This window comes from Poecilia reticulata, linkage group LG23 (genome assembly GCF_000633615.1).
Source record: "Poecilia reticulata strain Guanapo linkage group LG23, Guppy_female_1.0+MT, whole genome shotgun sequence".
Taxonomy (NCBI): Eukaryota; Metazoa; Chordata; class Actinopteri; order Cyprinodontiformes; family Poeciliidae; genus Poecilia; species Poecilia reticulata.
This window is the reverse complement of record NC_024353.1, coordinates 415,138-441,058: the sequence shown is the minus strand read 5'-3', so window position 1 is coordinate 441,058 and position 25,921 is coordinate 415,138. Positions and strand designations below refer to the sequence as shown.

The 25,921-nt window shown below is 41.4% G+C and overlaps 2 protein-coding genes across 3 annotated transcripts in view; both read left to right on the top strand.

Annotated features, from left to right (window-relative positions):
* Window positions 1-1,680: 1,680 nt before the first annotated feature.
* On the top strand, window positions 1,681-23,630 carry golgb1 (golgin B1). Its single transcript, XM_008400348.2, has 20 exons — window positions 1,681-3,318; window positions 4,744-4,822; window positions 5,782-5,973; window positions 6,053-6,166; window positions 6,433-6,600; window positions 6,689-6,805; window positions 7,017-7,121; window positions 8,223-8,835; window positions 8,909-8,985; window positions 10,432-10,477; window positions 10,967-15,662; window positions 15,860-16,271; window positions 17,021-17,254; window positions 17,676-18,413; window positions 19,058-19,251; window positions 20,271-20,430; window positions 20,500-20,603; window positions 20,671-20,742; window positions 21,724-21,814; window positions 21,889-23,630. Exons 2-20 carry the CDS (start codon window positions 4,754-4,756, stop codon window positions 22,024-22,026), a joined length of 8,340 nt encoding a protein of 2,779 aa, XP_008398570.1. The 5' UTR covers window positions 1,681-3,318; window positions 4,744-4,753; the 3' UTR covers window positions 22,027-23,630.
* A 319-nt stretch (window positions 23,631-23,949) lies between these two features.
* hcls1 (hematopoietic cell-specific Lyn substrate 1) overlaps window positions 23,950-25,921 on the top strand; it is an 8,790-nt gene continuing 6,818 nt past the window's right edge. Inside the window, exons 1-3 of one of the 2 annotated variants that reach the window (XM_008400345.2) lie at window positions 23,950-24,111; window positions 24,640-24,723; window positions 24,804-24,877. In XM_008400345.2, the coding sequence (XP_008398567.1) occupies window positions 24,640-24,723; window positions 24,804-24,877 (158 nt within the window). In that variant the 5' untranslated portion in view covers window positions 23,950-24,111. The remainder of the gene's footprint in view (window positions 24,112-24,639; window positions 24,724-24,803; window positions 24,878-25,921) is intronic. The other variant, XM_008400344.2, reaches the window with a different exon arrangement.

The following is a 25,921-nucleotide window of genomic DNA, read 5'->3' as shown; positions in this document are numbered from 1 at the left end:
CAACTTTACAGTGTAAAAACATTTTTTTAAATTTCCGTCATAAGCAGGGCTGTAACTAACGATTATTTTAGTAACCGATTGCTCTGACGATTAATCACATAAAAAAATATACTGATTCTGCAGATTTTTTATTTAACCACTTAAGCCAATATTATAAATACATCAAAATATTCAAATAAATAACTTTTGTTGATATTTTTCCCCCTAAAATGTAATAATATAATTTCTTTAGTGAATTTTTGATTAGTTGGGGAAACGGATGCAGCTGTAAAATTTTTCAAACATTAATGCTTTTTGCTTGTAGCATTAATACAGCGCAATCTGACTTAACAACTATTATTGGGTAGCTCTCGCCTTGAACGTTAGCTGGAGATCAGCACCAGAAACCCTCCTGACCCCATTAGGGACAAGGGTGTAAAGAAAATGGATGGATAATTGAGTAGCAAAATGTGTTAAATAGGATAATTTTAACTAAATCTGAACAAAGTGAAGCTAAATCTACCACTTGAGGAGTTCTGGATAAAACCTATCAAGGTTTTTGTTTTTATCTTAAATGCAAATGTTTATATTATTATACATTTTTTACTTAATTGTTGGTCTGAATATATTCTTTCAGCAAAAATTACATGTTTTTTTTAAGTCTGTATACCCCAATTAACGATTAATCAACTAATTATTTCAATCATTGATTAATCCGATTAATCGTTTCAGCCCTCGTTAGCGATATGCTTACGGAGGTCTGTGTCGTCTGGGCTGGAGTTGCTGGGTCGTCACATGTTCTGACCTTCTAGGGAATTTCCTGGGACTTCCTCTTCTGGGAAAATTGGCAGCGAAAGGTTTTCCACTTGATCTTCCAACTTCTGGTCTGAGGTCATTGTTGACGTCTTTCCTTCCTGGCAATCCTTCAGCTATGGAAGCAGGTTGCCTCTCCTTATATAATGCATGCAGTGCCTTGGTATGCACAACCCTTCTGCATTTGGTAACCTCAGAGGTCTTTACCGAACTGCGACGTTCACACACATTTTTAAAAGAGCTCGATGGTATAAATGGCTTCAAATCAATCCACTTTTTAAGAAAGCGTTCAAAAGAAACTGAATCCAGAAATAAGCCCAGACTTTTACCCTTATCCAGTTTATATTGGTGTACCCCAAGGTTCGGTTTTGGGCCCACTTATTTATATTTTCTCATTTTCTTTCTACTAATATTTTGAAGCTTAAAACACATTTGCAGTATTGTCTTAAAGTGCAAAGATGTTTCAGTATAAACATAAAATAATTGCATTTTAATATGTGTTTTATGTTTCACTATAAAATTTAGCAATTGTTTTGCTCAGCACTACCTTTCAATAATTACAAAGCAACTGTTTATTCTGAAATTTACAGCTATCCCAGTAATAAAGGGTGGTAAAGACATATACCTGCCACACTATTCAGATTTTTGTTTTGTTTTCATAAATCAGCTTCATGATTATAGACTACTGTTTCAAACAAGGTGGTGGCAGGCACAGCTACAATTTAACGGCTTGACTGGCATATCTCACGTGTTTGAATGGCCCAGTCAAAGCCCAGACCTAAATTAAATTACTCTGCTAAATTACTTCTGATGTTTTCCAATAGTTTTTACTCTAAAAACCCACAAAGACCTGAGAGCGAAACTGAGGAAGCGTCGATCGGAAGTTTTCCAGGTCATTTGCAGCTTTAATTGTGTTTCGTTCCAAAGGTAAATGAGATTACAGGCGATTAGTGAAGACGTTTATTTCAATACAGCCCACTGAGAGTTCAGGAACAACAGGAAACCACCTGGTCTCAGTGTCAGTGGGAGAAAATAGTGCACCTGTCAAGTGGAAGTAGTTTCAAAAAACAATGAAATGCAACTAAAATTCACCAGTTTGTTTTTCTAAAAGGATGTTGGAGTATCTCTGTTAGAATTTATTCCCTTTGTTTGCATTTGTTCTTTTTTTTTTTGCTTATGTATTGAACAATTATTCCTTCTTGTAGATGCTGTGCAGTTGGAAGGATTTCTTCTCTTTTATTTTTGAACGTTATCGTAACCGTGGCAAAAATTTATTGTTTAAAAAAAAACAGTTAGCAGCTGATTGGCATCTCAAAAGCTCAGATAAAACCTGAATTACAACAAAGAGTTGAAAAGATTTCATGGACCAAAAAACAGAAAGAGAGAAAGGGGAAGTTCAAACCGTCTCTCCTATTTATCATAAAGTATTTTGTATCCCCTACTCCAACATCCCTCTGAAATTAGGTGGATTAGCCGGGTTTAACAACAACTGATGCCGTCATCCAGGACATGTTGCTGTGAAATATCGTCTCTGCTGCCCAGATGTTGAAATGTTAGCATGTCAAACAGTCTTCAGTCAGAAGCCTCTTCAGATTCATTGGATGATTGACTGCTGCTGGAGATTCTTCCCTTCCTGCCAAACAGCATCACCATGCACAACAACTTTGAAGATACGAGTTGAGGCATTAGATTTCCCTTATGGATGAAGTAATATTAAACTAAATTAATAGTAGCTGTCACATGAAATTGGCTGTCAAAAACAAAACTTATTTAAAAAAGTTACAGTATAAAGTGTTTACAAAAAATGTTACAAGATTATTAAATTCTCTTTCTTGTAGTGTATATATATAGTATATATTTTTGGAGAGTTGGTGTTACCCTGTGACACACCTGAAGTAGTCGTATCAGCAGGTAGGTGAATGATTAAAAACATCAAATATGTAATTGTGTGCACAAATATTCAACTATTACAGTTTCTTGAGGTCCATCATGGTCAATCTGATTAAAAAGTCACCGGTCCAAGCAGATCTCCTTGGTGCTGACGGTTGTCCTCTTCCCCCAGTGCAGATGCTGGTAGATGAAGTCAAAAACCGACGCTGTGGTCCGTGCAAACAGGCTGGTCCACTTCATGGCTGCCAGTATCCCCTGGACAAAACGCCCACAATACTCCCCAAACAGCGTAGTGTAGTGGGCCAAGAGGAGCAGACTCCTCCCCAGCTGCTTCCCGTGGTTCACAATCAGTTTCACTCTTTGGTCATGTCTTGCCATCTTTACAATCTGTATAAATTCAGTTAAATTGTCATTTCGTCGTGTTTGGGTTGGTATATTTAGTCAGACACTCCCCGACGAAAAAAGGGGTGTGTACGCCTTTAAATTTGTCAACGGTCTCTTACAGATCCCAGCTGTCCAATCAGAGCAGAGAAAGTTCTGTTTCCGGGAGTGTTTGGTGATGTGGCTCTAAAATCCATCCGAGGAAATAAAGAAAAATTAAAACCAGACGGATTTATCTGAGCAGCATCCGCACAGGTGAGTTAAAGCTGATTTTTATTTCAAAAAAGCACGCCACCGACTGGGGTGCGCAGCTGTCAGGCGGAAAAAACAGTAGAAAGTCAGTGAAGCTCAGGAGAGGCTGTCCTTATTTACCTTTAGCAGCGTTAGCTCGCCAAGTAGCCCCAGCTAACTCGCTGCTCCGTGGGAAACAGTCAGTTTAAATGCTGAGCTTCCACCGAACTGCTCCTCCGTCTCCATTTTATAGCATTATTTAAAAATGGCTGCCATTTAAGCTGTGGAAGTTCACCGTCAGTTTGCGCGTTTAGCTAGCAAGAATCTTTTCTCTCCACTAAAAGATCGACGCAGCCGTAGTGAAGCGTCCAGGAGCTTCGGAAAGCGTTCGGCTACTTTCGGTCTTGTCCGGAAAACGGGGATAAGGGAATCTCTGCTAATGTGTAGCCCTTTGAATTTAAAGTGAAACTCAGCTGCTGCCGATTTATTTATTTATCTCATGGTGGGCGGACTCTCCATATCTTTTATTTATGTCCGCCTATATCAGGTGCAAAAAAACCTCTGATTTCTTTACACGTCACTTTTTAAAGAGCCATAACACTATAAATTCATTTTGATTGACAAGGTAAATGACGCTCAACGTGTTATTTTTGTAAGACTTTGTCTCATAAACTTTCAGAAAGGACAAAGAAGCTCTTTTTGTTGTTTTTCTTAATATAAATGTAATGACAAAAGGCTAGTTTAGCAATTTCTGCCTCACAAAATTCCCACAACAGAATAACAATAAAAGTTGATGAGTAAACCTCATACAAATTAATTTTTTCCTGCATTTTCCATGAATATGAATTGCTGTAAAGTATATAACAATATTTTTAATTAAATGTTGCTTATTTTTTTTGAGTAAAACAGAAAATCTTAGAAATATCTTTTATTGTTCCACCAATGTGACAAAATAATAAAATACGTAAAAACAATCCAGGGAACGTTTAGGATACACTTTTTAAATTACAGAATGTTTAAATTTATTTATGAAGCACTTTCAAAACATGAGCTGCACCAGAGTTTTGTGTAGCAGCAAAATATGCAAAAACAAAGTAATAAAATCACTCCATAAAACAATAAAAGTAGAGGTAAGTCACGTTACACTTTGCTTGAATGTAAGGCCTCTGCAGCCTCTAACAGTGTTTTGTTGTTTGAACCTTCACGGCTAAATGAAACTGGTTTGCTGCTTCCATCTACTTGTCCTTGCAAAATAAATAAATACGCCTTGAGCCATGTTTATTCAGCTTCATAGGACCAGTTTCTCAGGATATCTGGTGCAGATGGGCGTCCTGTTCAACAGCTGCATTCAGGAACACTGCAGAGTTGAATTACATTTAATAAAATATCTCTGCAGTAAAAAGACAAGGAAGCCTTTAAATGTTTTTTATTGTTTTTGTCGCCTCACAGTCCCGACTTTATGTTAAGCCGTCTGGCCAACGTCCTCCAGGAGCTTTCTGGAGAGGAGGGCGCAGATGGAAACCAACAGGTGACTTCAATTCACACAATTTAAAAAAATAAAAATTAAGAATATCGTAATCGGCTGTTATTTGAGCTTCTAAATGTGTAATTTAATGTGCACATTCAGGTCATTCAGTTCATATTTTATTACGTTATGGTGAAGTTAAATGTGTTTTAATGGAATTTTATAAGAAATATAAACCAAAAGAACACTCAGAACTGCTTGTCACATGTTTGTCTTTCTGCTATTTGCATTTTTAATTTTTTTTATCTGCTCATTACAAAATGTATTACTTTTTATTTGCAACATGAATTTTATCACAATATTATGTTGTGTTATTGTTCTAATGATAACATTAATGAACTATGTTTTATATCTTTAACTATAACTTGTTTATTTATTTGGATTCCCATTAGCGAGATTATAAAATAACATTTATTACTAAAACAGCTACACACACTGAATATGACATCAGTAACACAGCATATTGATTCATAAATATACAATTATAAAACTTTATTTTAATTATAAACACCACAAACAGAAATACTGCTTTTCTTCAGGAAACCATTTGCTTAAAGAAGTGAGATTTTAATTAACTGATTTTCACACAATAACTACAATTAATCTTATTTTTCAGATTTATTGATATTTATTGATCCTCCCTGTTGGATGAACAGTGAATAAAATAGTAAAAATAACATTTCCAGCAGTGTTTGTGTTAGAAATTTTCATAATAAATGATAAACGACACCATAAATGTCCACTTGTAAGTCATGCTGCTGTTTCTTTAATTACTTTCATGGTATAACATTTTCTGAATCCCAGTTTGAATCTATAAGTTGCACCTTTTACTTTGATACCCCCCCAAAAAAACAATTTCATTCAGAAATCACATAATCATTTACGGGAAAATAATTCTTAAAGTTTGCATTTTTAAGTCTTGCTTTTTGTCTTACTCTTGGTGTAATTATCTGTGTTTAAAGGGCGTGCTGGAGCCTCAGCTCCCCGCCGCAGACGGCCAGACTGCGGCGGACGCCGAGGTTCCCGAGGACGCCATGGAGAGGCTGGCCCACCTGGAGCAGCTGGTGGTCCAGCTGAAGGAGCTCATCCGAGACAAAGACGCTCAGCTGCTGCAGCAGGAGACCGAGCTGACCAGCAAAGATGCTCAGCTCAAGGTAGAAAGCCTCACAGGCTTCCTTGTTTTTCTGCCAACTTGTTTAAAGTTGCTGTAAATGTTTCTCCTGGTTTCTGCAGAATGAGAAAGAAGAGGCGGAAGCTCGTTTCACCAAACTCAAACTGCAGGCGAAAGCCAAGATGGCGTCGCTCAACAAGCAGATAACGGAGCTGAAAGGACAAGCAGAATCCGCGGTGAGTCCAAGAGTTCACCTTCAAACTACAGCTGAGACATTTCCTGTTTTAATCTGATTTTACTCCCTTTTATTTCTAAAACAGAAATTACGAATTAGAAAACTGTAAAACATGCTTGTCAAACAAGATGGCTGCCCTGAACACTGGTCCAAAAATAATCTTCAGCACCCAAAATGTGACTTTTTGCCCCGCTCCAACACAAACCCCTAAATTAATTTCTCCTTTGGACGTTAATCTTCTCCTTGAACGCGTTTCGCCTCCTGCAGACTCCAGACGGTTCTTTCTCCTCTGCCGGCGCGTCGGCAGCCGAAGAGGAGCTTCAGGATCTGCGGGCCAAGCTGAGCGAGGAGGAGGCCAGCAGCCGGCAGCTGAAGGAGCGACTCCTGGCCACCGAGCTGCTGCTGCAGGAGAAGGAGGCTGCCCACGCCGAGCAGGTCACCCTAACTACTCAAACGAACTCGGCTGACGAGGTGCAGCTAGTGTTTAATTAGTTTAACTTGAATTGGTTTGTTTGTTTTGCAGCTGCGGGCGCTGCAGGCCGTCGTCGCTGAGAAGGACGCTCGTTTTCAGGAGCAGATTCAGAGACATGAAGAGGAGCTGCTGAAGGTCGGCACACAGGACGGCACCGAGCTGCAGCAGGTAGCAAACCCAGCTGTAATTATTTCTACACAAATCCTGCTCTCTTAAGGTTGTCAAGAGCTATGATGAAGGTTTTCATCCAGATTTTCCTCAGAAATGAGAGAATTGGTTGGTTAAACATGTACTATATTCCTCATATTCTGGCTAAGTCCTTGTTTTAGCTTTGTTTTAAATCGAAGTTGTGATACGTCTGATATTTCTGATCTCCCAGGCGGCTCAGCAGCGCTGCGTTGAGCTGGAAGAGACTTTGTTCTCTCGATCCCAAGAGCTGGAAATGCTGCAGCAGGAAGTGAGCAGCGCTGATCAACAGAAACAGGTGGAGATCCCAATAACTGCAGCCTGATGGCTGCTGTCAGCGGCGTCCAAAATATTTTATTCACAAGTATTTATGGGCCAGAAAAAAACTAAAGAAAGCAAAGTAGCCAATTTTTTCTTTATTTCTTATTTTATTTTTAATTTTGCACATTTGCTGTATTAAATAAAAGCCACCAAATTGTCAGGTGTTTTTAGGTTCGATTAACTATTATATTCTAAGTTACCGGGTTCATCAAATGAGGTAGCAATTTGGCTCCAACTCCTCCCCTCGTCATTTCTATATTCTTTGCAAGAAATGTTGAATAAATATTAATGTTGTTTAAACATATCATCTCCTATGTCCGCTGGACTTCGTGTTGCGCCGTGTCAGCTGTTTGGGATTCCCCTCTAATTTCCCCTAATAAAGCGTGGAGGAGAATCCGTGCTTTCTAATTGGCTACCTGTCACATTCAGCGTTAAACTCCCAGTCGGGGAAAACCCCTGATTTAGATCGGAGCGGCTACAACGATCTAAATCCCACTACAGGATGATCGGTTACGAAACCACCAGCAACAATCTTAGAACGGCCAACGATCTAAGATTCTCATAAAGGGAAAAAAGGGGCAAAAAATGGTGTAGTGTGAATTATTGCATTAGATAGTGGGATGTGTCCATTTTCTCTATTTAAATCTAGTGATTACTGAAGGGCAATATAGTATACAGACTTTATAATCTGCACTCTTCTGGTTGAATGCAGTATTTATTTCCACTTTGGTTTTATGTTGTTTAGTTTTTATTCAAGTACGTTTTTTGTTAATGAGACTGAGAATCCATTTTATTTTATTCTTTGGTTGTTTTGTTTGTTTAGTTTATCAGTTCCAGTGTTCTTTTGAAAATAAAGTGTATCTATCAGGAAATCGCATGTATTATTACGTCATTTCCATAAAATCAGTGTCAAAAGGTCTTGAAACAATATTATCGTTTTATCGCAATAATTTTTTTAGATAATCGTCCAGCAAAATTTGTTATCGTGACAGGCCTAGTCTAGAGGTTCTTCTTGCAAAAATCACCAACAAACATGATTTTTATTTATTTGTTTGATTTTTTTTTTTTTTTCTTGCAGATTTTGACGGCTCAGTTCCGGCTGATGGAGCAGGAGCTAACTGAGGCCGTCCGGCTGAGGCAGGAGTGGGCCGAACGGGCCCGCCAGGGCGACGCGGAACTCTCCGCCCTGAGGGAGGCGGCGCTCATCAGCCAGCAGCAGCTGGAGAAAGAGAAGATGGAGGTCTCCAGGTTGGAGGCGGAGCTAATTCTGATGAAAGAGGCGGAGCTAGCGGCCGCCCAAGCGCACCAAGATGCCTCAGAGAGGGACAGGGCAGAAATCACGCGGCTCCAAAGCGAAATCAGAGAAGCAGAGTCAGCCAGGGAGGAGACCGTGGAACAAGAGAGGTTAGAGGTCGATGACCTGCAGACAGAGCTGGCGAACCTCAGGGAGGAGCAGGAAGGTGTGAAGAAGAAGGAGGAGCTTCTGGCTGAGGTCTGGAGCCACCTTCGCTCCATTGCCCCTGAAGCGATGCCGGAGGGCGACCCGACTGACCCCGCTGACCCCACTGACCCCTCTCTGCTGCTGGACTCGGTGCGGTCCGTGGAGACGCAGCTGATCAGACTGAAGGGCGAATGCGGAGATCTGAGCGAACAGTACGCCCAGCTCACCCAGAACATGGAGGTGCTGCAGGGTAAGGGTCCTGCTGCTGTCGAAGGTTAAGCTCATGGTTCTGGTTCTGATCGGTTTCCACGTCTGATTTCCAGAACAACTTCACATAAAAACAGCAGAACAAGAGGAGGCCGACGTCAAGATACGACAGCTGGAGCAGCAGATCGTAGAAGTCAGTCCATCTTGATTTTCTACTTTGTTTTTGTTGCCTTTTCTGTTCATTCCTGTTTTATGATTTTTTTCAGACGAGTCTTAATATTGAAGTTATTCCGATTTTTTTTTTTCCCCATTAAATCATAATTTCCCATCTATTTTTCCTACAAAAAAATGCACTGTGTTGTGTATAAATTTGGCTGCCTCTAGTCTGATACTCCTAAATAAAACGCAGTAGAACTAATTAAAGGTGAGCAGGGTTAGGTTCTGAGGTTCTGTTTAGTCTGATTCAGTCCGTTGGTCTAGAAAGTCCGGTTCGTTTGCGGAGGTGTGAATGTTTAATTGGACCAAAAACCCAAACTCTGATCCACCTACAAACCTCGGTCTTGTTTCGGTTAAAGTGAACTCTGACGCGGTTCAAACGCTAAGCGGGCTGGAAACCGCACCAAAAGCAGGAAGCGGACTGCAGCACAAGGCATTCTGGGTAAATACAACCAAAACAAGCGTGAGAGTTTAGCTCTAGAAAGAGAAATGGCTTCTAAATCCTACAGCCGCTAAAATCGGATGCCATTCCGTTTTTGTTGACGTTTCATCAAGAAGGAAGTTGCATTCATTGTCTTCTTCGTGTTTCCTTCAGTGGTTCTTGGTGCAGCGCCCCCCACAGGCCAGGAGGGAAACACTTTTCAAAGGGTTGGATTGTTTGACACAAAATCAAATCACACCAGCTGAAAATGTAACAAATGTTGCAGTTTTGATCCGCAGTGAAACTGAGTTCTTTCATAATTATGCTTTTCAACCATTTTTTTTTACATTTACCTCTTCTGGCTTCTTCTGGTGCAAAATTATGATGCATGTCCACGAGGTAAAAGTCGGATGAAATGCAACATGACTGTTAAAGCTGCTGACACTTTATAACAATCACATCTGAGTTAGTTGCACACGTGGAAGTGGAAAAATCTGATTTTTTGGGGGGGTGAAAAGATCAGAATTGGACCGTTGAGACTGCCGTGAAAAAGTTGGGTTTGTGTCGCATTCAGCTGCTGTATAAACATCTAAAAGTGATGATCGGTCTCACCTGGCTTTGGGCGCCCTTTCAAAGTCACCTTTTCCTCTGAGGTCAGAAGAGACGGACGGATTCTGTCCTCCCTGTTCCGGGTCACAGCTTTAGTCTGGACAGGTGATCTGCACCTGTCTGATGCAGGCCAGGCGGGACGGTGTCTGTCTGGATGCTTCATCTCAGAGGGAGGAAGAATATTTAATCCCCTCTCCACTGAGCCGACCTTCACCTTGAACTGCAGACTCATGAGCCACGCCGCTAATTCAGATTTAAACTGGGAGAATATTTCAAAACATAATCTTCATAACTGCGTTTTGTTTTTATTTAGAGGACTTTTATTTTTAAATATTAAACTGTTTAATCTAGATTTAGCTAAACATATCATATCCTCTTTTTTTTTTTTTTTAGATGTCCGACACTGAAACGTCTCCAGATTCATCCCAACCTGATAAAGGTAAATACATTTTTATCACACTTGATAAATTAAAGGGAAATAGCAACAAAATTATTCATTTACTATTTTCCTTATTTGGTCAAGGCAAGGACAAAAAGTCTTGACATTTATTTTAAGTTTACTCTCTAAGGTATGAATGTCGTAACTAATAATTATTTTAGTGATCGATTATTCTACATATTTTTTATTTAACCCCTTAAGCTTAATAATTGGTATTAGAAATGCATAAAAAATACAATTGAGCAAATCGGTTCATTTTTTACATAAAAATAAACACGTGAGAAGCTAAGCTACTTCTGCTTAACATCAATACAGACTAAGCCCAACATAAATGGGATTTTGTTATATTTCTTTGCAATAACTTGAGGCTATTTAAGATTTATTCTGTAATTTCAGCCACATTAAGTTTGAACATTACAGTTAAATGCCTCGATCACACTATCATATGGAGCTAGTCAAAAATATATATATTTTTATTACCTTCTGCAGAACATATTTTGGCACTGGAGCAGCAGCTTGTAGAAAAAGACAATGAGCTAGTTGCCTTAAGAGAATCCATCACAGTTGCTACAAAACAAAGCTCAGGAGAAGCTGAAATGAACCAAAGTCCAGATCAAGACGCTGCCGCAGCTCCTGCTGACTCTGTGGAAGACACACAAGATGAAGAGACCACCTTAGTTGCAGAAGACACCTCCGTCCTCTCCATCCCTGCTGACAGCGAAAGCAGCCCGGAGCTCATCGGACCCCAGTCCGAGTCTCCTGAAGAATCAAAGGGCACCTCCTCAGATGAGATGGTCACCAGCACTGATTCGGAGGTGGCCCACAGCAGCTGGACGCTCCTGGAAGCCATGAATCAAGATGGCGCTCAGGAGTGGCCCTCCGCCCCGCAGGATGTTGGTCAGTCCTGGGTGGCAACAAGCATGGAGCAGGAATCCTCCCAGACATCATCCGTGGTCCAAGTCCACCTGACCCAACAGAGTCCCTCCTCCACCGACGAAAACGTCAATCTGTTTGCTCAGGCTTTAGCCGAGGAGCTGCAAAAGAGGTACGGTGAGCTTCTGGCGGAGCTGCAGGCGCTTAAAGACGCAGCTGCAGCATCACAGGAGAGAATCAAGACGCTAGAAGAGGAAGCTCAGTCTCTCACCGTCGCCAAAGAGGAATCTGAGGCTGAAGCATTCAGGTTGTCCAAGGAGCTGGAAAACGGCAAAATGGTGGAGAAACAGAGTGTCGAAATGCAACTTCTGGAAGAAGAACTGGAGATTTTAAAGAATGAAAATAAAACCAAGGAGGAGAAGATTGAGGCTTTGCAGGCAGATTTGGAAACAACGCAGAAAGCTCTGTCTGAGCAGGAAGGTGAGGCGAGGATGCTGAGCGCTCAGCTGGAGGACGGAGAACTTCTCTCCTCCGAGCTGCAGAAGAAGCTTCATGAAATGGAAAACAGCCTGTTGGAGCACTCTCAGACTTCTGATCTCCACAACGAGTCTCTATCAAAGAAGGACTCTGAGATTCAAGAGCTGCAGCTTCTTCTCACCCAGAAAGAAAAGGAGGTGGCGGAGCTTAACGACAGCATGTCCGCCAGGCTCCTTCAAGCAGAAGAAGAGAAGTTTGAGATGAAAGGAGAAGTGAGTAAACTTAAGGAGCAGATGGAAGAGCTGGAGAAGGTCAGAGATGATCAACAGCAAGCATCTAATGATGACGAAGAAGTGGTTTCCTTGAGGAAGGAGAAGGAAGCCTTGGAAATGCAACTGGTAACCACAAAGAAGAAGCTGCAGGCAGCTCTGGTTCAGCGCAAGGAGCTCATGAAGAAAGTCAGCGAGTTTGAGAAGGAAGCCGAACGACAGAAGGAGAAAGACGAGACAGACGAACCTTCTGAGAAGCTCCCTCACAGACCTGAGATTCAGGACTTGGAGGACAAGATCATGAAGCTAGAAGACGCTTTAAGATCCAAAGAGGAAGAGGTGGAGGCTCTTAAGCAGAGACTTGACCATCAGGATCAAGTCCTTGCAGAGACAATTGCTCTGAACAGAAAGCTGAGCGAAGAACAGCCTGAAGCCACCTCTGAAACGGGCATCTTGCAGTCTCAAGTCACTTCTCTTGAAGCGGAGTGTGAAACGCTGCAGAAGAAGTTTCAAGAAGCCCAAGAATCCCGCAAGGAAACCATCCGCAAAGCCAAAGAGAAAGACAGGCATCATCGCGAACAGATGAAGCAGCTGAAGGATGACTTCAATGAGCTGACCGAGCGATTTGACGTGCAGAGCAGTGAACGGGAAGGTCTTCTCGACAAGCTTAGAGAACTGGAGAAAAAGGCAACCTCTGATGGAGATCCACAACCAGAACCGGCGCAGGCGTCTGCCGCAAACAGTTGGGTTCAAGAGGATTGGGTGGACTTTGCAGCATCTGAAACAGATTCATTGAAACCACAGGCAAGCGATCCCGATCAGCATCCTCTGGAGCCGTCTCCTGTTGCATCTACACAACTGGAGGAATCTCTTAAAGCTCTTCAAGACGAGATCCAAGATTGTCGGCAAGTGAACACTGAGCTGGAGAAGCAGCTTCAGGAAACTCACAGCAGCCTGTCGCTTAGGGAGTCTGAGATACTTGAACTGGGTAAAGACCTGGAAGCACTGAGAGAGAAGGAAAAGCAGATTGATGCCCTCTATGAGGAGATGAATGAACTTCGAGAAAAGTATCTTCAAGCTGAGGCTTATACAGAAACCCTCAAGGCAGAGATAGAAATGGCATCAAAAGCTTCTGCAGAGGCCTCCATGAAAACTCTTCAAGCTGAAGTGGAAGACTTCAAGCAGTTTCTGGACAACAAGAACCATGAGATATCAGAGCTCAGCCAGCAGCTGAGTGAACAGAACTCCCTCATACACTCAATGCAAGACTCTGTGTCTGAGAAAGATCAGCTGATAAGCTCTTTACAGGAGGAACTGAAGGGAGAGCAAGAGAAAATGCACAAACTGCAGACTGAGCTTCCACAAAAGCAAGAAGAAGATGGTGAGGCAAAGCTCCAGCAGCTTCAGCGAAAGCTTCAAGCTGCTCTGGTGTCTCGCAAAGAGGCCCTCAAAGAGAACAAGACGCTAAAGGAGCAGCTCGCTTTGGCTGAGAAGATAGTTGCTGAGCTGCAGCAGAAGATCCATTCAACAGAAGAAGAGCTTGAGAGTCTAAGAGGCGAAAGGGCAAAACTTATTGAGGAGGTGGATCGGACTCTAGTGGAGAACCAAAGTCTGGGGTCGTCATGCGAGAGTCTGAAGCTCGTAATGGAGGGAATAATCAATGAGAAGGATGCTTGTAAGAAGGAGGTGGAGTTGGCAAAGGAAGAGGCGGCGAGGGTGTGTAAGGAGTGGGAGGAGAAGGTCCAAGGGATGAAGGAGGAGTACGAGACTCTGCTCAAGTCTTATGAGAATGTGAGTGACGAGGCGGAGCGTGTGAGGAAGGTCCTGGAAGCTGCCCGGCAGGAAAGACAGGAGCTGGCGGCTAAGGCGAGAGCTCACGAGACTGCAAGGCAGGAGAGCGAGAGACGAGCAGAGGAGGCGCAGAAAGAGGTGGATACAGTGAAGGACAAGATGAGGAAGTTTGCAAAGACAAAACAGCAAAAGATAATGGAGCTGGAGGAGGAGAACGAGAGACTCAGAGAGAGGCAGGAAACTTCCAAACAAGATGACCCGGTCATCAAAGTTGAAGCAGAGCATCATCAGGAGGAGATGAGAGCTCTGCAAGCTGAACTGGAAGCTGCAGCAAGGGAAAGAGATGCTCTAAGTCAGCAGGTTGAAGAGCTGAATGGACAACTGGCTGACATGGAGGCAAATCAACGCAGCTCCGCACCTGTTGTAGAGGAAGTCATCACTTCAACGCAGTCAGTGATGACTGCAGCAGAGCCACAAGACGATCTTGCAGTTGCAGAAGAAAAGGAGAAGATTCAAGCTTTACTGGAAGATAAACTGAGGGAGATTGAGATTCTGAATGCAGAGAAGGAACTCTGGCAAAAACGAGAAGCTGAACTGGCCTCTCTTGAGCAAGAACTGCAGGAGAGCAAAAATAACGAGAACCGTCTGGAGAAGAACCTTCAAGAAAGCAACGAGAGAGAAACACACCTGATTGAAGACGCTTCAAAGAGAGAAGCTCAGCTCAAAGAACTCCTTGAGAGTCTTGAAACCGAAAAAGACAACCTGGAGGAGCGTCTGATGAACCAGTTGGCCCAGCTCAACGGGAGCATAGCCACCTACCAGCAAGAAGAAGCAGACAACCGTGAGCAACTCGCTGAGACACAGCGAGAGGTAGAGAGGCTGGAGGCTGAGGTCCAGAGTGAGAAAGACCGAGCCGCCAGGCTGGAGGAGGATGTGAGGCAGGCCCGGCGAGAGAGAGCCGAAGCCGAGGCCGAGTCCGGAAAGCAGAGGGAACTGGAGCAGCAGCTGAGGTCTGCCCAAAGGGTCAAAGAAGGCAGCCAAAGCCGAGCAAAGCAGCTGGAGGAGCTACTGAGGGAAAAGCAACTGGAAGTGCGGCAGCTTCAGAGGGACTCCATCCAATATCAGGAGAAGATCAGTGAACTTGGACGTGAAGTCAAAGCCCTGCAGCTAAGCCAGGAGGAACTCCGAGGCAGGCTGGAGCAGTCAAAGATGGAGTCCGCCAAAACGTTAGAAGATCTGAAGAGGTCTGAAGCAGAAATGGAGAGTTGTAAAACCGAACTAGCGGAGGCACGGAAAGAGGCAAGTGAGGCGGTCTCTGCAAGAATGGCCACTGAGCAAAGCTTCCAGCAGAAAGAGGCTGCGCTGAAGGCTGAGGCGGAGCAAACTCTGGACTCTGTGAGATTCAGGCTGGGAGCTGAGCTGAAGGAGACGGAGCTCAGACTGGAGGAGGCCTACAGCGAGCGGGAGAAGGAGGAGGAAGCTGCTATGGAAGCCAGAGAGGTTGCAGAGGCAGCAGAGAGGCGAACCCAGGAGACCCAAGCCCGTCTGGACGAGACTCTAGCCAGGTTAGCCGCCTTCTCTCGCAGCATGTCCTCCCTGCAAGACGACAGGGACAGAGTTCTGGATGAAGCCCGGCAGTGGGAGACGCGTTTCAACAGCGCTCTGCAGGGGAAGGAGGCTGAAGTCCGTGAGGCTGAAACGCGCACCAAGGAGCTCACAGATCAACTTCAGAAAGAGACGGCGCTGAAAGAGGAGCTGGAGCAGTCTGTAAACAGGTACATCTTTTACATTTGTTTTTGCTACATTTAAATATTAAATTACTGGTTGCATCAATATCTGTTGATGCAACCAAGATTCTCGTCAGCTACAAAGTTCCCAGAAAAGTGACGTCACAGGAGAACGATCTTAATATTTGGTTCTGACAATGCAGCATTAAATTTTAGCTATGAGCTAAAAATATTTGTCGTTTTAGGTTACAGAAAGCAGAGAAAGACTGGCAGCTGAGATTTGAAGAAGAACAAAAGAACGTCGTGGAGCACCAAGTGGTTCTTGATCAGGAAAGATTGAAGCTGGAGGAAACGGCATCCGAGTTGGTATCTGCTCAGAACGAAGTCGGCGTCCTCAAAAACATGCTGGAGAGTCTGCGTCAGAGGGTCCGGGCTCTGGAGGAGGCCGTCGGCAGACAGACGGGCGAAGTGGAGCGGGCCAGAACCGAGCTGAGGGAGAGGGAGGCCGAGGAGAGGCGTCTGTGTCTGAACGTGGAGCAGCTGGAGACGGACCTGCGTTCCTCCAAGGTTCTGACGGAGAGTTTACAGACGGAGCTACAGGAGAAGGAGAGGAGGGAGGTGGAGCTGCTGGGGGAGAAGGAGCTAGCTGTCGCACAGGTAAGCAAATACTTTCTTCTTCTAGCAAACAACTGCAGGTAGCATTGCTGCCACCAACAGGTAAGGAGTGGGAACTACAGATGCATTCTCTCAAATTCCGCTCTTGGGATTCATTTCATCCCAGATATGATTTACAATTTTAATCTGTTTTTCGGTTTCTTTTCTCAAAAGGAAATTACAAATGACAGAATGTATACTTTTTAAATTGGCTTTTATTTCAATTATCCTTTCTGTGAGTTGTATGACAAAATAGTAAGACAAGTTGCCTCAGGGTGCATCTAACAATTAAGTTCTAGTTATTGATTAATCTATTGACAATTGTTTTTTTTATCTTAAATGCAAAATGTATTGCATGTACTTTTGTAGTTTTTTTTAGCAAATGGTCTGTTCACTATCGATTAACTGATTACTAAATTAATTGTTGAATTGTTAGTCGTACTACTGAAAGTAATTTGATGCCGATACCAAAGCATAACTTCACAAGATTCGCAGCATTCTGCATTTAATTTTTTATTTTATTTATTTTAAAAAAAAATTAAAAACAGCCTGGCTCTGATGGTCTTTCTTAGAGTTGACCTGAATTCAAAGTCTAAATAAATGTCAAACAAGATGGCCGCCCTGGGCGCTGACATCACTCTGAACTATGGAAACCTGAGGAGCGCATTGGTGGAAAAAAATGTAGGTTTTCTGAAAAATGTATTGAAACCCTTTCCAAATATTTTGTTTCTGCACATAATTTGCTCCAAAAGGCAGCAGAGGAGGCGCGGAAGGAGGCTGAGAGCCGGGCACAAGATGCCGAAAGGGAGCTGGAGCAGAGAAGAGGAGAAGTGAGGGATCTGGAAGGAAAACTACGGGAAGCACAGGAGGAGAGCAGCAACCGGAAAACCAAGCTGGACTCTTTCACCAAGGCGATGGGATCGCTGCAGGACGACAGAGACCGAGTGCTCAGCACGTACAAACAGCTGGAGGAGAAACACCTGCAGGTAACCTGAGTGCAGGAGCGAAAAGCTTAGTGACGAAAGCTTTCCAGATGAATCTGTTGAAGATTGAGTTACATTCAAATATACTTAATCTGAGTTGCTGACTTTCTAGCCTCAAAGGCATGGAGCAAGGGTGAGTCATCCAGATATAAGTAGACATATTTGACAAAAAAAAATAAGATTTTTCTAAAAAAAAACTTGAGATTTCTGAATTTCAAGTCACAACACAGAAATTTCCTAAATTAATCTCAAAATTTCTGAGTTTTTTTGGCAGAAATTTACTACAGTGGCCCCAATTTGCCAAGTAAAATAAATTTTGCTCATTGAGACAATGTTTTTTTTTCCCATCACGTTATAATTTTCTGTGTTATCTCACCTTTCAATTAAAGGCTGAACCTGTTTTGCCCTGTGCGTCATCTTGCAGGTGATGATGGAGAAGGATGGTCTGATCCAGGAGGCGGCGGCAGAGAACAACAGCCTGAAAGAGGAGCTTCGCTCTCTGCTGGTCCAGAGAGACGACATGCACGCCGAGCAGGCCAAGCTGTCGGCTCAGCTACACGGATACCGAGACAACCTCACCCAAGTGTTAAGCATGAAGGACTCCCAACACAAACAGCTTCTGGCAGCTCACAGGGAGAAGATCTCGACCTTACAGCGGGAGCGCGGGGAGCTGGAGGCTCAGCTGAGCAGCAAAACCAAAGAAGAGACGCAGAAAGTGGAGATGGAGACTCTCAGTCGAGCCTCGCAGGTGATGGACGCACCTGGAGCGGAGGTGGAGAAGCTTAGGGAGCAGCTGCAGGCGGAGCGCGTCCGAGCCGAGGCTCTGGAGGAACAGCTCGCCGCCGAGAGCAGAGAGCTGGCCGAGCTGCGCTGGGAGGGCGGCGTGATGCGCACCGAGTCGGAGAGCGCCCAGGAGAGGGTGGCGGAGCTGGCCCGCGACCTGCTGATCGTGGAGCAGCGGCTGCTGGAGGAGACGGACACCACCAAGCAGCTGAGGCAGCAGCTCGCCGACGCCATGGCGGCGCTGCAGCAGGCCAGAGAGGAGGCGGCGCAGAAGGTCAGGGAGCCGGAGGAGCGGAGCAGGGCGGCACAGAGCGGCGCTGGAGAGGTGTGGGGCCTGAAGAACGCCCTGCAGGCCCTGCAGAACGACAGGGAGAGGCTGGTGAGCTGAAACCTGCTACTTCGCTTCATGATATGAGCGTTTTAGCAACTTCGCTCCGTTTTAGTGATGCTGCCAACGATTGTTTTAGTGATTAATCCATTGATTATCCTGACGATTGCAGAATGCTCCAATTCTCTTCTGTCCAGATTTTTATTTAACCACTTCAGCCTTTTTTACATTGGAGGATTAAAGCCACACTAAGAAGATAAAGAAATTATAGTTACAAGAGTAAAGTCAAAGCATTGTTTTTTCTCATGCTATTACAACTGGACTTTATTCACATGTGACTTTTTTCTCGTACTACGACTTTATTCTCATTATTTTTACTTTATTCTCGTCATATTGTAGCTTTATTGTCAAAATTTTACTTTACTCTCATATTATTTTGACAATATTCTGGATTCTCATATTATTCCAACTCTATTATCATATTATTTTGACTTTCTCTTAATTTTATTTTATATGCTTTCTTTAAAAAGCCCCAAATATTTTTTTACATATTAGAAATAAACTAAAACTTCTAATAAAAAAAAAAATCATTTCCGTTTTTAAATGAGGAAATCAACTTGTTTTTTCAGTGAACGTTATTTCAGTAATCAATTAATCACGATTAATCGTTCCTGCTCTGTTGTCTCTCTGTGCAGCTGGAGCAGCTGAACACGCAGACGGCCGAGCTGAAGAAGCAGAAGTCGGACCTGGCTCGGCTGGGAGCCGGCGAGCTCATTAAAGTCAGCCAGGAGCTTTTAGAGGAGAAGAAGAAGAACGAGGAGATCCTGGAGGCCGTGACGCGGCTGGAGAGCGCGGCGGACAGAAGCAAGCAGGAAACAGAATCCCTCAGGTTCCACCTCTTCACCAAATGGAAAAAAGCCGTACATTTCCCCCAAAAAACCTGGACATTTTGAGATTAATCTCAGAAATTTTCTACAAAACAAATCTTTAAATGTTATTTGTTTTTTTTTTTATAGAAAATTTCTGAGGTTAATCTGAAAGTTTCTATCACTTCATACAATTATTTTACTGATCGATTATTATGACGATTGGTTGGATTTTTAAAAAATTGGCACATTCTGCTGAATTTTATTTAACATAGTTAGCCTTTTTTTTTTTTACAACTGAGCGCTAAGGCCATGTGAGAAAATGAAATTGCTTGTAAAATCACAAAATTGCGAGAATAAAGTCGAAATATTAAAAGTTTCCTAGAAAACAATCTACAATTTTTAATCATGTCAAATATTCTAGAAAAAATACGGAAATTTCTGAGTTTATCTAAGAAGTTTTCTAGAAAAAAACAAAAATGTTTAACTTTACAGAAACTTTTCTTGAAATTTCCTGAACTTACTCTAAACATTTTTGAGTTTTTTCTCACACATTGTTTTAACTTTTGGAGCTCAGAAATTTTCACGTTTTTTTTTCTAGAAAATCTCTGAGATTAAAAATTTGAGATCCTTTTCTTGCAAATTTAAAAATTTTTGGAGTTCGAAAATTTACTTGTTTTTTTTTTCTAGAGAAATTCTTAAAAATTTCTTAGTGTTTTTTGCCTGGCATATTTGTGACTTTTTCTCAGTTTTTCTGAGATTTCTAAAATCTCAGAATTTTAAAAATTCTGAGATTAATCTTAAAATTTAAGAGGAGTTTTCTCGCAAATTTTCAATTTTTGGAGTTCACTAATTTTGTATTTTTTTCTCAGACATTTTGGAATTTCAGAAACTTTCTAGACAAAACAGAAAAATCTCTGAGTTTTGGGTGGAAATGTACTCTTTTTGTATTTTTATTATTTTTCTTTTCGTTGCAGATCTTTCTGCACTGTTTAATTTAAGTGGTGAAATGAACCATTTTTCAAATTGATTTGACTTCCAGGCTGGAGCGGACGGACTGGCTGGCTCAGGCGGAGCAGCTGAAGCAGCAGACGCTCGCCACGCTCTCAGAGAAAGACCAACAGCTGCGGCAGCTGGCCGCCATGTTGGAAGAGGCTCGACTCCAGAAGCCCAAACTCAAACGAGAACAGCTACAGAGACAGGTGAGCAGATGGAAATATGTAATTTAGCAAAGTGTTTTTTCTACTTTATTTATGTCTAAACCCCTGCAGGGCACAGAGGAAAGAGACAGCCCACCTGGAGCGCCGCAGGAGCGGAGCAGCCTGGCCGACGGCCGGTCCTCCAAGGCGGAGGAGCTCCTGGAGCTTCAGCAGAGGTTTTTATCAAACGCTTCATCCAGGAAACGACACAATAGATGCTGATTTTTATTTTCTGTACGTCAGACTAGAAGAAGAGACTCAGCAGCGGCTGGAGGTTGAGGAGCAGCTGATGGCGACACAAGATCTCCTCAAACGGTACGAACTTTAAAAAATAAAAATCAACAAAAAGAATCCTCCAGGGCTGTGACAAAACTACAAAAAATAATAATAAACTAGAAAGAAACCAGCAAAAATTAAGAATAAAAAAATATTTATAACCCTGGATATAATAAATGATCAAAAATAAATTTAGTAAAAATAATTAAATATATAATTTTACTAATTATTAATGTAACAAAATAATACAAAATACTATTATATGGAAAGCAGAGTTTTCATCAATACAAACAAAATGAACAACAAAATATTATACATAATTATTTTTTTATAATCCATTAATTATTAATAACCTAAATAATAAAAATAAGGTCCTAAAATAAATATTAGAATTCAGAGAAGTAATAATAAAAGTAGTAAATTAATTAAAATAATAATAATTTAAAATGTTTTAATTTTCTTGAAGTTGTGGTTGACATGATTGAGAAAAATAATTAATAAAACTTATAAGATAATAAAATAGAAAATCTTTTATTCTTTAATTAAATTTTGAAAATTATGATAAACGTAAAAAACGAGGCAAAATTTAAAAGTAAAAAAATTACCTGTAATATAAAAATGGGACAAAATGTAGGAAAAATTAAGAATAAAAAGATCGTAAGGATAACAAGTATGGATGTAATATAATTAGTCTTTAGGCGACCAGTTTTGGTTAATATTAATTCAGCTTATAGAAAAAAACAGCAAATACTGCCTGAAAATTATTTATTGATTTATAGATCGCTTTACAGAAATGTGGCGTTGTCCTTCATGTTACCTTTAATAAAACTTACCTGCACACTTTTATTCATTTTAACCCAAAATATTTTATCTTTAACCTCATTACTGTTTTATCACTCAATTTTCTGCCTCTTGCTCATGGATTGCTCACAATATTATCATATTTTGACAAAATAATCCATAATTGATGATCTGAAGCATCAGCAGTGAATCACCTGATGTTTTTATTGTCTCCATCAGTCACAGCCAGGCTTCCTGGCACTCTGCAAACGAAGGGGATCTCTCTGAGACGGCTGTGTTTATCGAGCCGCCAGAGGGCGCCGTCACCCGGGTTAGGCTCATCTGTCACCTTAACAGCTGTAACGATAACCGTCCGTGATCCTAACGTTGTGTTTTACCCTGCAGACCCGCAGAGGAGGCCCCAGCTTGCTGCGGATGCTCCGCGTGGCGTTCTGCTCCCGTCAGCGAACCCCTCTGCTGCTCGGCCTCTACCTGCTCACTGTGCACGTACTGCTGCTCCTCTGCCTGGGCGGATACCTCTGAAAAACCGCTCCAAATAACACGGGAGAAGGTCCAAGAAAATAGAAATGTGTTGGTTATAATTCATAGTGTGATATATAATAATTTAACGAAGGGTCCGAAGGATGTTCTGTACAAACGGTGCACTTTAATCGTTTAGCCAAAGTGTATATACATTTACTTCAGGGGGTGTCTGTTTCAACTCTTTGGTCATAGGTGACCTCAAGTCACCTACAAGTGGGAGATTTTGCTACAAAACGGATGCAAAGGGACAATATCTTAATATTACTTAGAAAATAAACAAATGCAACCCTCAACTATAATTATGGAGCTAAGAAATTAGCTTCTTTGGTAGATCTGAGCCACCGCTCCTTCACATCAAAAGGGACTAAGTAGTTCGGCCATCTTATAAAGATCCCCCCAGTCTGAGGGTTTCCTGGGTTTCCTTTCCAGATCTGATGAGCTGAAAGAAAGACGCCACCAAGTGTTTTTTGGAAGTGTTGTACATCATGTGCCTTGTAGATTTGAGCTCTGAGTCTTTCCAATAACAGGAAAAAATTCTGAAAATACACAAAATTAGTGTATTTTACTGGGATTTTACAGTAGGGGCCAACATGAAGCAGAACATAATTGTGAGGTGGATGAAAAATGAGGCATGGTTTCTTACATGGGGGATTGATTTGTGGAGTGCACAACTAAGCTCGGCTCTATTTGTAAAAACATGGAAAACTATGCACAAAGTTTCTTCAGCTTCACAACTGATGCGAAATAATTCAAGAGGTATAAATACTTCTTTAAAGCACCACATATCGGAGCTGAAATCCTGTGAAAAAGTCAAACTAAAGTAACTATGCTACGTAAGCTAGCTCTGCTGGGCTTGCTAAGCTAGCTGTGAGATTAACGGTTTCGAGGAAGCAGGAAGCATTTTAAAATAAATTACTTCAAGTTGAGTTTATTATGTGATATTTATCTCCTTCTAACTTCCTTTTATGCACAAAAACGGTGAACGGTGCCATTTCTGGTTTTACATATCCCCGTGTCGTGTCTCTACATTAATTATGCAGTTTTTAATCCGTTCTCCAGTACTGTTTACTGTTAGTCATAGAGACGCGTTTCCCTTTATGTCCATTATGATGTTGCTGCATTCCAACGGATGAAGGATGACACATTTTTTTGAACGATATCGCCATTAACTTGGATTTAATATAATTCCTTGTTATGAAATATAGGTTAAATCGCCTTCCATATATATCATTCCTGTCTCGTAACACTGGGCTGCTAATTCTGCTGTCACATCCTTTATAAATCATCTTCTTGTAAATACCTGTTCAAAGGGCTGTATATGAAAAATATATTAAACATTTTTGGTGGTTTGGATCGAGGGAGACATTGATCTAAATTTAATTTCCTCGGTAGGTTTTTGTTTAAGTCCTCGTTGGGATCATCGTGACTCAGAAAATCTAATCACTATCTTGTTGATTATTAACCGAAGCTGAGGTTCAGACACTTTTTGCAGTGGGAACCGGTGTGTGTGAAACACTACAGTCGTTTTTCTCCATGGCTGGAGGGCAGGTTGTTACTGATGACACATGTTCAAAACTTTTAATAAAGGATGTTTTTAAGTGGAAGTGAAGTTTTGTTGGGTTTTTCTTGTGTTATTAGAACATAAAAGTACACAAGATGGTGCGTAGTTAAAAAAAAATGCGATACTCTAGTGTCTCCTAATGGTGTAATTGCATTACTACAATATAAATCACAACCTGCCTTGGTTTCAGTTCTGTTGGTAAAACTGAAGTAGCGACTCTTAAAATTTCCGAAGGTGTTTGAATGCACCATGTATAAAAGATGTGTTCTAAAAGTAAATGCGAACTACTGAAGCAGCAGCAAATATTTTTATTATGTGTTGCCGATATTGTGAACGATATAAAAATATAAATATTTAGATTTTTTTTTTTTTTTTGGTTTTACTTTTTTGTACCTCTGCGCGCTCTCGTTTGCTGGATCCGCGTTCACGTGTCGCCCATCAGACGGTCTCAACCTGTGAAGACTCAGGAAAACTTTTACTGCAAAATCCGCCTCATCGCATCAAAACTGCGCAGTAACTAAAAGGTAAAGTCATATTTTTTTATTTCTTCTGCACTAACTGACTAAATCTGCAGCCATTTCTTTTAAAAATCATAAATGTTTCCGCCCTAATTAAGGAAGTAGCTCAATCATAAGCCAGTACACCGTTAATCCTAGTCAATGTAACAATTTATATCTTAAAGGTTTCTTAAATATGATAAAATAGCTCCAGAGGTGTCATGAAACATGTCAAATAAAGGTTAATCGTGTAAATATTACATATTTATGAGAATGAATGAACATAAGCTTGAGTTTGTCATGATCAGAATTTGCATGTCATAACAGCTTATAATATCAAAATTGTTCTGTTTGTTTAGACTTTTAGTTAAGAATCCAATAAGTCTGCACAGTAATGGTGAAGTGAAGCTTCAACTTCCTTTTTGGGACTTAATGGTTGCTCTTTGCTCTGTTTCTGCCCTGCAAAAAGAACTTCCACAAATAAGACTCATGTACAGAAACAGCAGCTTTAAACTGAGCTCTGAGTGTTAATGTTTGTGTGTTTCCTTCTCCCAGATGTGGAAGTCAGTGGTGGGCCACGATGTGAACGTGAAGGTGGCTGCAGAGGGGGACGACTGGGAGACAGACCCTGACTTTGAGGTACTGGATACTTCCTGGAGAGAGCACCAGTAAAAAAAAAAGGTTATTTTTCTGTAAACTTTGTTTGAAATGTGTTTCAGAATGATGTATCCGAGCAGGAGCAGAGGTGGGGGGCCAAAAGCATTGAGGGCTCCGGGCGCAAAGAGCACATCAGGTGAAGATATTTTTATCTTTGGTGGAAATTATGAGGAGAGTAAATACAAGTCTTAGTGGGAGTTGCATTACAACAGGAAGAGGAAGTAAGAGCGTGTTGTCAGACAGCGAGTCGCTCCAAATATGGGTAATAACAGATGACACAGAGGGCTAGAAAGAACATTAAACCAGTTAAATGCAAAGATTTTCCCTCATTAAACCACATATAAATAATGTTTAAAATCACTTCTGATGGAAATAATCAAAGATGCACCAATTGTTTGATTCTAATTACCAATATTTGTAAACTTCTGACCTGCCGAATGTTATTTTTGGTGATTTTTAACCTCACCTTAAGAACTATAGCTACTTTAAACCCTTATTTTCTTTCTTAATGTCTTGTTGATTTGAATAGATTTTCCACATTCACAATAAAACATTTGCAACGTACAAAATTTATGAACATACAGACTTTATGAACATCTCAATCTGTTGAAAGCCAAATCAATTGTTTTTTTAAACATTGTTCATGTATTTTATTTTTGATTTTATGCATTTAAACTTTCACAAAGTATGGTGGAAAGTTGTGAAGTGGAGGGAAAATTAATCTTTTCAAAACTATTTTGTAAAAATGAAATATGCCGAGACGTTTTCATTCTGTTTAAATACCACTAATAATTTCCCAACCTCTGAACTCAAGTTGTAAAGCAAAGAAAAATAGATGACAGATTATTCTCATATGTATCAGTTTCCTTCCACTTTAAAACTACTACCTACTTTGCATTGATTGGTCACATGAAATTCCAACAAAACACCTTGAAGGGGAACTATTGTGCAAAATTCACATTTTTGTATTTTTATTTGGGTTTCTACTGCTGCTAAAAACACCTTAAATAAATAATTTCATTATTTTTGGTGTCTTAACAATGAGCCGTTTCAAGAAACTCAAAGCAAGCAGCCCCGTTACCTAGCAGCCCCAGTAGAGTTCTGCCCGTTACCCAGCAGCCCCAGTAGAGTTCTGCCCGTTACCTAGCAGCCCCAGTAGAGTTCTGCCCGTTACCCAGCA

Coding starts and splice junctions, on each gene's coding strand:
- golgb1 (XM_008400348.2), top strand. CDS start 4,754: ATGTTAAGCCGTCTGGCCAACGTCCTCCAGGAGCTTTCTGGAGAGGAG. Junction 8,836..8,908: donor GAACATGGAGGTGCTGCAGG/GTAAGGGTCCTG, acceptor TCTGATTTCCAG/AACAACTTCACATAAAAACA. Junction 19,252..20,270: donor CAGGAAACAGAATCCCTCAG/GTTCCACCTCTT, acceptor TTTGACTTCCAG/GCTGGAGCGGACGGACTGGC.